The 15,763-nt window shown below is 37.9% G+C and overlaps 1 protein-coding gene across 1 annotated transcript in view; it reads right to left on the bottom strand.

Moving 5' to 3' along the window:
- Nucleotides 1-15,763, bottom strand: part of FEZ2 (fasciculation and elongation protein zeta 2) — a 72,090-nt gene that overhangs the window by 8,855 nt on the left and 47,472 nt on the right. Inside the window, exons 8-9 of the mRNA XM_030557099.1 lie at nucleotides 9,602-9,677; nucleotides 4,777-4,842 (exon numbers count right to left, since the gene is read on the bottom strand). Of these exons, the coding sequence (XP_030412959.1) occupies nucleotides 4,777-4,842; nucleotides 9,602-9,677 (142 nt within the window). The remainder of the gene's footprint in view (nucleotides 1-4,776; nucleotides 4,843-9,601; nucleotides 9,678-15,763) is intronic.

Below are 15,763 nucleotides of genomic sequence, written 5' to 3'. Positions count from 1 at the left end.
TGCAAAATATTTGATTCCAATCACAGAAATCCCAGTAAATCATCCTTCCCCACCCCCCCGCATAATGTGATGCCTCACTGGAAACAGCCCCAAGTTGACTGGCCTTTTTAGCTATTTTACTGCATTATGTATTCACATCTAGTTGTCCTAGATCTCTTTTGGCATTGGTAACCTTTGAGGATCTTCCCTTCCACTCACTTAGATGCTTTACCTGGCCTTTTTACCAGTTTGAGCTCAATTTATTAATTTCTCCCTTTATTTCATACCGTTTATAGCCTTTCTGCTTTACTAGTTCTCACAACACCTAATTTAGTACCAACTTCCAATTTATTAATTATCATCTGTAGCACTATAGTGTCTAGAGGTCCTATCCAAGATCAAGTCCTATTGTACTAAGTGTTGTACACATACACACAATCAGATAGAGTACCTGCCCTGAAGACCTCACAGTTTATTTAGACAAGACAGGCAAAGGGGGAGAAGAGAAACAAAGGCATAGAAAAGGGACGTGACCTGGCCCTAGGTCAGACAGAAGATCAGCAGCAGAGCTGGCAACAGAACTCAGGTCATCAAAGTCCTTGCCCAGTGTCACAAGGCAGTAGACTAAGCTGTCTTTCCCAATTCATTAGCATATTGTTCTACCCACTCAACCATACCAGTAATGAAGCTATTAAAGATGAAACAATACAATAAGTTCAACAAGACCCTACCAGACATTCCAACTCAACACAGTAGTTATTACCTGCGTTTTAGTCCTTCACAAAGTAGATAATCAACATGTCAGTGCTCAAGCATATTTGAGAGAAACTTGACACTTCGTATAAAAATGCTTTAACGAAATCCAGTGAATCTCTATTAACCTCAACTAATTTTTTGATTCTAATCAAAAAAAGCAATCACATTGGCAAGATTTGTTCTTTAGAACATATGCTGTTTGTTGCTTAGTATTCCATTTACCTATAGATGAACACAGATCTCTTTCTATCTCTGTTTGTTCCATATATCACCAGGTACTGAAAATGGAAATTGCAAGAACTGTTTATAATATTTTTATTTTCTTCTCCAATCCTTAGTTCTAAACAACCTCTGAAACAATAACTGCCAGAGCTTTCTCATGTTATCTAATTCCCTTAATATGCATATTAGCCAGATGTGCTGGCCTGAATATTCGTATTTTTAAGTATTCCCTTCTCTGCATTTTATCATGAGTGCAAATTGGTGCCTTGATATAAGGGTTCACTGAAGATGATAGCCACTTAATAAGGACTTTTAGAGAGAACTATTTTTCTGCTTGAGAAACAGTATTCAGGACTAGAAAAAACTCAGCTAATTACATTGACAAGATTCAATATTATCAAGACTTCACATAGAGCTGCACAATGTGCCATTATCACAGAACAACCCTCTCCACTTCTTTTAGGGAAAACAGAAGTCCCTAGCGAAACAAAAGAGTCATTTGATTTAACATACTTCAATAACTCATGATGAAATTAACACTTATTTTTTCTGTATTTAATTTTCTTGACTCAACCTTAACAGCAAGTAATCTGTCTTGTATTTATCAAATAGCTCAGACTAGAATCAATTATATGAAATCAGGTCAGTTATCCCTAAAAACACATCTATGCTTCTAGAAAGTGGGCATGCTGCCCCAAAATCTTCACTGTTGTTCTAGTCTTGATCAAGATATCCTCTACATTTCCAATGAAGAGAGACTACCTTCAAAAAAGCAAGTAAAACATTTAACCCTAAAATTCAGGGATGAAGTTGAAATTATTATAAAAGAATGGTTAATGAATGATAGCAGCAAATGGCTCCAAGGCACTGCAACATCAAAGCCTGCCTGAACAGATTGTTTAAAAAGATCTAATCCTCCATTATAATCCTTTGAAAGAACTGTCTACATGCCAGATAACAGATTAAAGTCTGAGAACATTTTGGGTATGTTTATATTGCACTTGGAGATGTGACTGCAGCTCATACAGACATATCCAAGACAGCTTGAGTACCAACAGCAGTGAAGCCATGGCTGCATGGGTTAGCCACCCAGGTACGTAGCCGGGCTCTCTGGCAGGCTTGTACTCAAGTTGGCTAGCCCATTTTGCAGCTTGTGCTGCTGCAGCTTCACTGTTGGTACCAAGCTAACTAGATTGAACCTAGCTCAGGTATGTCTACACATGTCCTCACTGTTCACCTGTAGTGGACTGTTCTCTTCATTCTGCTCTGACCCCTTCCACTCATTTTGAGCGAACCGCTTGCTATTCCCCATCAGTCATGAGTCCAGGCTGGAAGAGTAGTCTTTTACGAGAATAGGCAATTTAAATTTAACAAAAGATGTTCCAATCTGGAATTTTCCCCATTCTTGTATACAGTTTTTATATGTTTATGGTCATTTATGGTCTGAAGCATTGGAAGAGTTTCAGCTGGGGCTGTGATGCACTTCCCAGGATTATATAACGGGATGAGTGAAGATACCAAAAATCAGAGTCATCAGCTGCTTTGGTGGCCCTGTGGGTGCAGTTAACCCATTAGTCATGTTTCCAGATTAGGAGAATGTGTGTGTAAAATGTGCCCATTCTGATTAGTATTTAATTACTAAAAATTATGACGATGTTTTAAACATCCAAGCATCTTCAAAATAGACAAATTATTTCTTTCCCTAAGAAATACAAATACTTAGTAATTTATTTCTTTCAATGCAGGGTTACTAAGTTGAAAAATAAATTTCAATAGTATCACCAGAATTTTTCAGCCTAACTGTTTTACCTGTCACATGAGAAAAAACACTTAATTAAAGTTCCAGACAAAAAAAACAGCTTCTGCTATTTACTCTATATGAGCTAAAGCAAGGTTAGAGAATACAGACAAGACACAGATATTCAAGAAAGACTGTGAAGTCAAAATGTTACACATTTGATAAAAGCTCCTGCCTGGCTTTATTTAAGACGACAGGAAAATCAAACACAGACCGAATTCAACTGTCCTGCAAAAGTCATCCGTTTCATTGGATTTTTGGAAAGGATAGAACAAAAAAGATGTGGAAAGAGTGTTTGCAGGTGACGAGCTAGCAGTGTTCTTGTTATGATGATTTTAATACTGCTGGGCTTTTTTGTAATATTAAATTGAGCGTTAGGGGGCCTAGCTAATTTCACAACCATCTTTTATTTTTATTTAAATTGAAATAAAGTCAGCATATTGAGTAAATTTATTGATAACTATAAACTGTGAGGATTTGCAAATACTTGCGAGGTCTGAGCAATCAAATTATGAGCAGGAAATACAAGAATCAGCTTAGAAAAATACAACCAATTAGGTATGAAGAGAATAAATCAAGTGATATTTTATCTGAAAACAGATACTTGGAAAACAGTAACACTAAAAATCAAGGACAGCAAGTTAGAGATGATGTGCAGTGTATGATCTAGCAACAACAATGGTAATGCAATTTTGGACTGCATACAAAGAGGGCATTACATCATGGAGGCAGGGACACAGCAATTCCACTTACACACTATGGTCTACATCCTACAAAAACTTATGCCTATGCTTAACTTTAAGCATTGAAGTAAATGGGACTACTCTTATGTACATACTTAAAAGTAAGCACAAGTGTTTACATGTGCCTAAGTGAGAGAAGGAAGCAAGACTGTGCCTGAATACCACATTCTGTTCTGGGCATCTTAATACCACAAAGATGCAGATAAATTGGAGGGAGTTTAAGAGAAAAGACCAAAATAAGTAACAAAGGGATTAATTTATGGAGAGAGATTAATTACACTAAACATGCATTGTATAGTTTTAGTTCAAAAATAAAGCAGAACATGATAACTAAGGGAGAGAAATGATTTAAAATGAAATAACCAGTAATGATGGAATGAACTAAGAATGCAATTTCAGGTGAAATGTCTAGAATCCCTATGATTATCTCTATTAGACTGTGGAACTGTTTTTCAAGGTAAATGATGATCCCCATTGCCTGACACACTGAAAATCTGACAATGTATAGCACTGGAAAATGTACAGTAGGTACAATCAGACCTTTTAATTTTAAATAGAAACTGTCAGAATAAAGAAAATATCCAAGGACATTGTTTGTGGAAGATAGCCACATATGGATCTATTAGCCAGAATGGGCAGGGATACAAACCATGCTCTGAAGTATCCCTAGCCTCTGTTTGCCAGAAGCTGGGAATGGGCAACAGGGGATGGATCACTTGATGACTACCTGTTCTATTAATTCCCTCTGAAGCACCTGGCATTGGCCAATATCAGGAGATAGGATACTGGGCTAGATGGATCATTGGTCTGACCCAGTATGGCTGTTCTTATTATTTACTAGTGACCAGAAGGAAAATTTCAAATTTATACAAGTCTACAAGCCCTGTATCAGCAATGTGCATTATTTCCACAGATTATTTAAGTAGTTCATTGTTTCAGAAAACCTGTCTAATACATTTTGAACTATTCATATTTTACTTTTATACTAGATCTTAAATGATTTGGTTTTGATACTATGATGTCCTATGGCGATCTTGTAATGTGCTTTAGACCATCACAAAGAAATGACAGTCACAATGTTTTATTTATGGTGTGAAATGCTTAGGGGCTTCTGGGCACATAAAATAAAATTAAAGCATAGTTTGATTAGAAGATAACAGATCTACTTATTCATGAATGCCACAAGAACAGCATTTGAAAATAAATATTTAATATACCTCATATTAACTTAAAATAAAAGATCCCGGCTAATACATGTATACTAACAGGCATACTCACCCTTTAAAATGTAGTCTGTTAATAAGCTTGGCACTTTCTCGCTGTCCTCTTTCATAGCATAAAGAACTGAAAAGCATGGGAAGGGAAGGGTGGATGAGAAAAAGCAATAATTCAGATCATTAGTCTTAAATTAAAGATGTTACTCGGATAAGCACACTGAAGATACTTTAACTATTCATCTAGATATTGCATCCATATCAATTAGAAAATATGTAATTGGAATACTAAAAAAAATGAATGGCAGACACATGGGGGCTGCTCCATACCCTTTCATATGCATAATTCTAACTTAAATCTATAGTGTATGCACATAAGAGCCAGGGAACTGGGTCAAGGAGTACTGTATAAGATGACTCTTTTTCAAAAAACCACACTGAATTTTAATGCTTTTTTTCTTTAACATGTTTGATCATATCAGACATAAGAGTTTTTCTTTGTCATGTATTTCAATGCACTTTTATTATAAAAATTCAATATAAACAGTAAAGAAAACACGAAAACATGGTACCAACATTTCTCATTCCACTTAGCAGCTATCAGTGTTGTTTTGGAGTTTTAAACCAAGATCTTACAATGGGGAAAACTTTCTAACAGGATATTGAAATTGTAATTCTTTAATGTTTCAGTATTTTTCATGTTATACCCCCTAGCTCTGGGCTCTAGTAGGCCAAAATTTACTTTCAGTTATGCAGCTACAGAAGTTCTGTAAGTGTCACCAGGTTATGTATTATTATGTATTATTTCACCCTGAGATATGGCTACAGAAATAACTGTGCCATTACACTCCCACTTAACCTTTCCCCATCTACTGGAGAAGAGTCTGTGACTCCATTCACAGCAATTAAGCATTTGGGAACACAGGTGGAAGACAAGAGCATACTGACATTCCTAGAATGTGGTGGTTCTCTTCTCTGACAGTCTTTAGACATGAAAAGATCCGGGCAGGAGCACATGCTAAAATTGAACTACCCCAGCTAATAACTTAATTAGGGTTGGAGCCATCAGGAAGGAAGAGAAAGATCCGTCACCTGATTTTTCCAACCACGGTCCAGGGAGGATACCAAACACCTGACTGTATTTGGAACTGATTTTGACAGAATTCTTTACTAACAATACCATTTATACGACATTTTATAAACAAGTATAGACAATTTTGAGACAAGCTTTCTGCAGAGGGTAAACATTCAGATTTGCATATTGTCAAGATGTGGAGTTGGAATAAAGAATCTGTAGTTCTGGCTGTGAACACTCCACTTGCCCAAAAAAAGGGCAAGTTTTCACAACATTTAGTAAAAAAAAACCCTAAGATGAAGCCACAAGTTTTTGATATAAAGAAGTAAAAAGGGTGAATAGTTGTAAAAATCAAACTACAGTTGAGGGTAAAAGGTAGAGAGAGTTGACCAAGAGGGTGAAAGTAAGTAAAAAAAGAATGCCTACAATTTCAAATTCCATAGTAAAGACTGGGGAGAAATTTTCAACGATTCAAATAGCAGTTAATATCAATGGGAAGTTAGATGCCTAACTACTCTTTGTTCCTTTGAAAAATTTCCTGATCCAAAGTCTACATTCCAACACCATGAATTGGGTCAGAAATTGCCTGTTTGCTATGTGGTCTGTGTGTTTCAGAACAACACATCATAATATTAAATATAAGAAATTAAAGTTTGACCTTTTCTTTGCATATATAAAGACAAACTCCCATCTTTCACAGCCTCCCATGTGGCAAAACCTGACACAGCAGAATCTTTGCCAAACCAAGATATTTTAATTTATTAATTTTTTTAATGAGGTACTTAAATATATTGGCGTTCAAATGCAGTCTTTGTGATTTCCATTTACTCAAAATATTCAGTTAAAAATTAAAGTCTGATAGATTAATTTCAATGGTTTTAGCTAATCCCTTAACAATATTAGAAAGCAAAACATTACTGTGAAGATCCTACGTTTAATTTAATAATACTGAAAGTCAACTCTTATATAAGAACTATTTCAGCAATCAGGATTTCACGTAGTGTTTTATAGCTGGTGGCAGTTACTACAAGAAGGAACTCCTGGAATGTGAAAGAAATTCATATCTACAGGGATTTAATTTATGCAGACTGAACAAGCATCACACTACTTAAGTACTAAAAATTTTAGAAAAACTTTTGCAGGCTCCTACCATCCAAGAGGATGCTATATTTATTTCTGAAAATGTTTCAGATCTCTTGGGAACATTCATATGGTTTGAGGAATGCAAAGTGCTTTCTCACTCAGGTTGTGCAAAAATTTCAGTCTGTATAAGCTGGCTAACAGTGTTAGCTGTCGATAATGATAGCTAATAATTAGTGAGACATGAATTCTAAAAAACCCAGTATTTGAAAAGAAAATAATACTGAAAGTCGGACGACTACCATGAACCACAGTAGACTAAACAACCTATTGGCAAAAGGACTCAATTTTGTTAACTTGCCAACTGTAGAACTTTTTTTTGCAAGCATTTAGAGTTGGATCTGAAAAAGATCAAACTATTAATGAGAAGTTTCTACTTATACATGCAATGCTTGTTTTATGTTTTAAAACAGGCAGCTGTTAGGTTTAACAACACAGAATACAGAAAAGACATTTCCATTGCTGGTCCCTGGAGCAGTGGAACTTTAACTACAGGAAAAACGTCCGTTAACTGCCCTGGCTACTTATGCTTATCTGCTGCTTCATATTCAACTACAGAATTGTTGAGAAGTATATCCCTCTGTAAGTGTTCTCAACATGAGAGGAATGAAAGAATCAGAAGCACAGCATTACCAACTAGCAGCATTAATAAGCTCCAGAATGCTCATGGGAGAATCTGAATACTATATGACTATTCCAGAATACTATATTTATCTTTATGTTGAAACAAAATATTCAGTGTTTGTAGTTTAAATAACGAGTACAATATTTGCTTCACAAATGCACAAGCAAGAAGTAAGCCAGGAAATCTGCTACTGAGGGCATGTCTACACTAAAAACATACATTAACCTATGTTAGGTCGACTTTCAACCATCACAGTAATTACCATGGTGGTTAATGCCCTTTTGGTGGTGGTGCGTGTCCTCACCAGGAGCGCTTCCACCTATTTAAGAGGGGCAGTGTGGGAGGCTAAGAATCTGGGCCTCTCAGCTCCACATGCAGCTCCCCACCCCCACACTGGGCACAAAGCTCCCTGACACCGGAGCTGCTCCCGGGAGGCTCGAGGTCTTCAGGCACTGAGCTCCCTGTTGGGACCCTGACTGCGGCAAGGAGCAGGGAGCCAAGAGCTGGGTAATGCAGCCAGGCTCCTGGCAGTGGGGAGCCTCTGTGCAGTACCAGGCTTCCAAAGGGAGCTGGGCAGGCACAGCCCAACTCCTGAGCAGGAGCCCAGGCAGCAGCTGGGCTGGGACTAGGGAGCCGCAGGATAGCTGAACTCTGAGCAGGGCAGGCACAGAATGACTGGGAGCCCAGGAGGCAGCCGTGTCTAGCTGGAGCCCCCCACCCACCCTGTGTCAGCCTGGCTTTCTTGTCAATTTCACAGCTCCAGCAAGAGCCATGAAATTGACATGAATGACAGCCAACAGCAGATGTAAATAACACTGTCTATATGGACACTGCATTGCCTTAACTACACCAAAATAAGTCCTATCCCTTTCTTGGAAGTGGAGTTATGTTGTGCAGTAGAGCACTTACATTGGCGGGAGCAAGGCTGTAGCGTGTACACTGACATACCTGTAATTAGATATAAGCTGCCCTCAACCTCTCTCTGTAGTGTAGACCAAGCCTGAGTAACAGGATCAGAATTTCAACCAGCCCACAGAAAACACTTACCTCTTTACAGTACACATTTGTATAAATGTTTTGGTTGTTAACTAAAAAAGTTATTCTGCTGAGACTTTTGGCTTCCCTCCCCTTTGACTAATACTGGAATTTTGACATTTTGAACTATGCTTTAGTCATAAGTAAAGGATTATGACCTCATTACAGGATTAAACAGAAAATGAAGTTAACTGTGAGAAAGCGCTAGTTTAAACACAAACCTTAAGTACTAGCCAAGGGAGCATATTGCAGGAAAAGAATGTGTATCTAAGTTACTTTTGTTTAAATGTTCTATGTTAAAATTTTATATGTCTCTTGCCAGCAAGAAATGCACATAAAATCTTACATTTTCAGAAGTGTTTAGTAATTCTGGGTACTCAAACTCAGACACCCTAAAGGACCTGCTTTTAAGAGAGTGGACACTTCAGACGTTGTGAAAATCACATCCCATTAGGGTGTCCTAATTTGGACACACCAAAATAACTGTCACATGAAAATCAGGCCAAGAAAAACAGATTTGGAAGTCTCTGAACAGTGATTATTTGACAACTATAATTAAATAGCTCCCCCCATCTACTCTCATTCTCAGAAGTTCTAACTTCACTACATAAATGGTTGTCTCAACTCAACATGAATTTGCTGATAAGCCCATTAGTACACATAGCATATTTTGAGGAAGCGGGGAAGCAGCGTTGCCAACATTAATGATATTTGGTATTTTTCTTAGGGCTCCTGCTCCTGAAGTCAAGTCATTACATGAGAATATCAGCTTTTAGTTAAAATAAAAATTTTGTAGCCCTGACAGTTTCAGAGACAAGCCTGAAAACATGATCCGAGTGCATTCTAGAGACTCAAAAACCAGAAGATAAACAAGAACCACCCAAAATTTATTATGGTTTAAAAACAGTTATATGATTTTGGGGGGGTCTAACTCACGATTTTTGAACACTCGTTTTTTGGCAATACTATGTATGGGACATGAGATCAGCAGGAGAATTTTAAATATTTACTCACTTTTGGTTAATGTTTGTAGATCTTCAACACAGGGGGGTCCACTTTTCTTCTCATAAGGAATGACTGTTGTTAAGTACTGCCAAATGAAAAACATGATTATTCAGCAATCACTTTGCTTATAATTTAGCCTGCTTGAACTACAAAAATCTTATTTATTTTGTGGAATTACAAGATGATATCTAATATGATCAGATATTTTGCAAGAAACAAGTTTCTCTCTCAATGGTCCTAAATCTACCTCTGTCACAAAAGTCGGTTTTTAATTTTGTCATAAATTACATAAAAACACAAACATGAAGGTGTATTAACATTTAAGAAAGTAACTGTGCATCATTTAAAGTTTCTTACTCTAACAAGTTCCTTGTATCTCATGTCATGGATCCTAGTGAGAGTCCTTTCTTGGCCACCCACTAACACTACTGTGAGGAGAATTCAGGCCTCAGTGCCCCAGATCCAAAGAGTGCTATAAGCTCCTGTAGTCTGAACTGAGTCCAGCCACTGCCCCAACCTCAGGGTTCCTTTGCACATGCTCAGGGTGCAGACCTTCTATCTGTCACGGTCCCCCCGAAGTGTCAGAACCCACCGTTCAGCTGCCTAGCCACTCTGGACATTTCAGACTTCGTAGTATTTAAACATACCCCCTCAGCCAGAACTCACCCCAAAGGTGTGAAACTTCTGGTTTACAGTTTAACTCCTTCTGGGGGAACACAATAGTTGTGAAGCAGTCAACACAAATACTTTGTTCAATCTACTAACTTTATGCTCTTTAATCATGTAAAGCACAAGGCAGTACAGATTACACAAAACAATAAAACTTTCTTTTGAAAACCAGGGTCCAGACTCCCCAAGAGGAAAACAGAAGGTTTAAATTAGGGTTGTGATTAATCGCAGCTAACTCACACAATAAAATAAAAAAGATTATTTGCAGTTTTAATCACATTGTTAAACAATAGAATACCAATTGAAATGTATTCAATATTTTTGGATGTTTTTCTACATTTTCAAATATATTGATTTAAATTACAACACTATACAAAAAGTGTACACTGCTCACTTTATATTATTTTTATTACAAATATTTGCACTGTAAAAATGATAAACAAAAGAAACAGTATTTTTCAATTCAACTCATACAAGCATTGTTGTGCAATCTCTTTACCGTGAAAGTGCAACTTGCAAATGTAAATTTATTTTTTATTACATATCTGCATTCAAAACAAAACAAATAAAAACTTTAGAGCCTACAATTCCACTCAGTCCTAATTCTTGTTCAGCCAATTGCTAAGACAAACAACTTTGTTTACATTTACGGGAGATAATGCTGCCTGCTTCTTATTCACAATCTCACCTTAAAGTAAGAACAGGTGTTTTCATGGCACTGTTGTAGCCAGCACTGCAAGATATTTACATGCCAAATGCACTAAAGATTCATATGTCCCTTCATGCTTCAGCCACCATTCCTTCTTGTTTATGAACTCCTTGTGGGAGAATTGTATGTCTTTGGCTTTGTTTTACTTCATTCTGCCATATATTTCATATTATAGTAGTCTCGGATGATGACTCAGCCCATGTTGTTTATTTTAAGAACACTTTCGCTGCAGATTTCACAAAATGCAAAGAAGGTACCAATGTGAGGTTTCTAAAGATAGCTACAGCACATGACCAAAGGTTTAAGAATCTTAAGCGCCTTCCAAAATCTGAGAGGAACAAGGTGTGGTGCATGTTTTCAGAAGTCTTAAAAAAAGCAACACTCCGATGCAGAAACTACAGAACCCAAACCACCAAAAAAGAAAATCAACCTTCTGCTGGTGGCACCTGACTGAGATGATGAAAATGAACATCTGTCAGTCCGCACTGCTTTGGATTGTTATTGAGCAGACCTCATCATCAGCATAGACACATATCCTCTGGAATGGTGGCTGAAGCATGAAGGGACATACGAATCTTTAGTGCATCTGGTATGTAAATATCTTGCAATGCTGGCTACAACAGTGCCATGAGAACACCTATTCTCACTTTAAGGTGACGTGAATAAGAAGCAGGCAGCATTATCCCTTGTAAATGTAAACAAACTTGTTTGTCTGAGCGACTGGCTGAACAAGAATTAGGACTGAGTGGACTTGTAGGCTCTAAAGTTTTTATTTGTTTTGTTTTTGAATGCAGTTTTTTTTTGTACATAATTCTATATTTTTAAATTCAACTTTCATGATAAAGAGATTGTACTACAGTACTTGTATTAGGTGAATTGAAAAATACTATTTCTTTTGTTTTTTACAGTGCAAATATTTGTAATAAAAATAAATATAAAGTGAGCACTGTACTGTTATAGTTGAAAACAATACATTTGAAAATGTAAAAAACACCCAAAAATATTTAAATAAATGGCATTCGATTATTATTTAACAGTGTGATTAAAATAATATCCTTTCTCCTTGGGACTGCAAGGGAGGGTTTGGACTGGTAGCACTGGTCCAGGACAATAAGTCACAACCTTGAGATTCAGGGAACATTAGAATTTGCCCGTCTTCACATCTTGAATAAATTATTTTAGAGACTCTCATTCTACAAACATGAGATACCTAGGAAGGATCAACCCATTTTAGGTCAAGAACTGGACATAGTCTCCTTGTTTTGGGGACAGCAAAATAGATCCCAAGGCCCTTCTGGTCTTCCAGGATCAGGGGAACAGGCTGTATCTTTAGGAAATTGTTTAGGGTACCTCAGCTGCTTTTTTGTTGGGCCAATGTCGCACTGTGTAGTAGAATGGAGTTGTCGTAATACAATGGATCTCATACTCAATCGACTGCATATCCATATACGGTAGTATTGTCCAGGACCCCTTTAAAGTTATTTAAGAAAGTATGAAAATAGTTCCTCAACTTTCCCCCAATATTGGGACCTCATATCCAGACTCTAGAAACTTCAGGTTGACTGGTTAAAATTTGAAGGAATTCTTCTGATAATTGTTACTTCCTCCTTTGTCAATGAAAGACTGTACATTGTTAAGGCCAACTGCTTCTGTAAATGGCCATGCCTCCTTCTTACTGGATTATAGTTTCTAGTCTCCCAGCATCTGCTCCTCTTTGAATGCAAATTCAAGATTCAGCTTGGCATCTCCTGGGGCAGAACTTTGCTCTTTGAATCAGCCAAGGACTGTCGACTTTCTCAATGTCTTACTGAAAGGAAACTGGCCTTTAAAAGGCATGTCTGTTAGCCCGGCTCTGGAAGAAAGAAAACAAACACTACCCACTCTTTTAGCTACATGGCCTCTCTCCTGGAGCCATGGTAGTCTCAATAAAGTGGCAGAATCATGTCACATGTGAACTCACATTGAAGACAGTGGTGCTCAGAAATGGGAGTCTTGGTCACTTCACAGTTTTTATCTTTGGCCTTTGGAGATCTGCTCAGCTTCTGTGACCAGTTCACTCTCCCTGGGAAACATATGCTGCATAAACTGAAGATTGTAGGGAAAGGCTTAAGGTCACAAAGATTCTATTCGAAGAGATACCTCATTTTTTCTGTCAAGGAAATCCTTGAGATCCACACCTCATTCCACAGTCTGTGCTGCCCTTTTCATTGACCTGAAAATGCAGCATCCATTCTTGGGTTCTCAGTAAACATTTCCACATCTGATGTTCTCAGAGGACAGTGAGTTTTAATGCCACACTCTGATCACATTTCCTGTCTAGAATACACCACTCATTGTTCATCTTTTCAGTCATGGATGTAGACATGCAGAGCCATATAAAAGGAAGATAGCGCAGGATCCCCTGGCACTGGCAAACACTCATTCTATGGCTCCAGGGTACATGCTATCATCCTTAAAGAGGGCTGGCAGCTCCTCAAATACGAGGATGTCCTAATTTTGAGACCAAAGGTCAGGGACTGACTCATTCACCCTCTTCTCCTTCATCCTTTGCTTGACCCATTTCTTAATTATTTTTGCTCTTCTATAGATACTGAACCTGGACAACTTTGAACTGCCAAGTCTTATGGCGTGCTTGAGGAGGCTTTTCTTGCCCTTCTTTCGAGTTCTATTCCTGAACTACTGTCCTCTCTCAGGACAGGGGTCAAGTCTTTGTCTGAAATAGGCAGAACTGAGCCTGCACCCATCCTTTACCCATCTTTCTTATTGTGAGGGTTGGAGCTGCTGCCCTGCAGCTTAGGCCAAGGTGTAGTCTGGGGACTACCAAATCTCTTTCTATACCAATGGAGAGTCATACATTGTCAAAGGGAGGGAGGGAGACCCTTCCTTTCTCACTTCTTTTGCATATGAACCACCCCTACACATTAGGCAATGTTTCACCACAAGATAGATGGTGTATCCATTTTTGAGCATCCTACCAAGAGCTTTCTGAAAGGCCTCAACAACATTTACCCTGAAGTGCGAGCTCCTACTCTACCATGGGATTTCAGCTTAGTTCTCCAGGGCATCACCAGATGCCCATTTGAACCATTAATTACATGCTGTTTCTCCACCTGTCAATGAAGATGGCTTTTCTAGGCGCCATTACATCGGCAAGATGGGTGGGAGAATTAGGCTGCCTCATGGCTGATCCACCCTACAAAATATTGTCCAAAGATACACTTACTCTCAGACGACATCCTAAGTTTTTACCTAAGATCACCTCATCATTCCACCTCAACCAACCCATCCACTTACCAACATTCTACACTACAGGTAGTCAGGAATTCACACTACATACCCTCGATGTACACAGGGCCCTGGCATTTTATGCAGACAGAATGAAACCATTTTGCAGGTCCCTGAAATTATTTGTTTCAATCACTGAATGATCAAATGGAGATGCCATATCCAAATGGATTTCAGATTGCATCAAGCTGTATTATCATCAACATAACCTGCAATCCACTACAGGGACTTGCACACATTCCGCCAAAGCAATATCGACTCTGATAGCATTTCTAAACAATGTTCCTGTTACAGACATCTGAAGAGCAGCAACCCCTTGGGCTTCTGCCCATACATTTACACGGTATTATGCATTAGAACCGTATGCAACTTCGAATGCACTACTTGGACTCACTATATTATCATCTGCCATGACTTCAGCTCCGAAGCCCCTTCCTTCCATAGGAGAGCACTGCTCTGAAGTCAACAAAAGTGGAGCACCCCCATGGACATCACTTGAAGAAGAAGAGGGGATTACTCACCGTGTGCAGTTACTGAGGTTCTTTGAGATGTGTCCCCCTGTGGGTGCTCTACTACCCTTCCTTCTCCCCTCTAATTCGGAGTTTCACAAAATCAAAGATCTTTGGTATGTTTACACTGCAATCATGAGTTGTGACTGCAGCTCACATAAACTAACCTTAATTAGCTAGATCAAAGCTAGCTCAGGACCTGGAGCAATGAAGCCACAGGTTGGGAAGAACTATAATCCATGTGCCCGGACAGACACAGATGATCAAAGATAGAATATGAGTTTACACATTTAATTTCAACTCCTGCATGTAATTTTATACAGTCTAATTGGTCTTTTCCGTCTCTATTTTCTATGATTCAACTATTAACTCCAACACAGATCTAAAGGCTTTTGTCAGCTCAAGTTTGCAAAGGTATCTAAGCCTTAACTAATTTGTGAAGAAGAGTCTGTGTTATGAGAATAAAAGTTCTGGAACAATATTGATGGATTAATGGGCTATCAAGAATAAAATTTTCCATATTAGAAACCTTAGCTTAGAGACATCTAGTGGTTCAATAAGAGGACTCATCAGCTCAGTAAAAATCACAGTTGTTCCAGAAGATTGTAGATTTTCATACACAAGATCCTCATAAATCAGGTAACCAGGAGAAATTGGTTTAATTGCACGTGGATAAAAATTAATGATTAAAAAAATGGATTTTTAAATTAAATACATTTTTATGTTTTAAAATAAACCTATTTAAAATTAAATTTGAAATTATGACAACTGATTATGATCAACACTTAAATATTATTTTTTAAATAGTTTATAGTAAGGAATGTGTGTTCATTCCAAAGTTTTAAAGAAAGTCAAACCACTGAATTGAAGGAAGTCAATGGCTAAGCACCTGGAATCAGAGTTTTTGAAGTGCTAAACCAGCTTTTGACAGCATTAACCTCCTCCGCAGGGACAGAGAGAATATTTCCTTAATGTCAATTTTCCCAATAAGGGCAGTTA

Source organism: Gopherus evgoodei, chromosome 3 (assembly GCF_007399415.2).
Source record: "Gopherus evgoodei ecotype Sinaloan lineage chromosome 3, rGopEvg1_v1.p, whole genome shotgun sequence".
Taxonomy (NCBI): Eukaryota; Metazoa; Chordata; order Testudines; family Testudinidae; genus Gopherus; species Gopherus evgoodei.
This window is presented reverse-complemented; position numbering and strand designations above follow the sequence as displayed.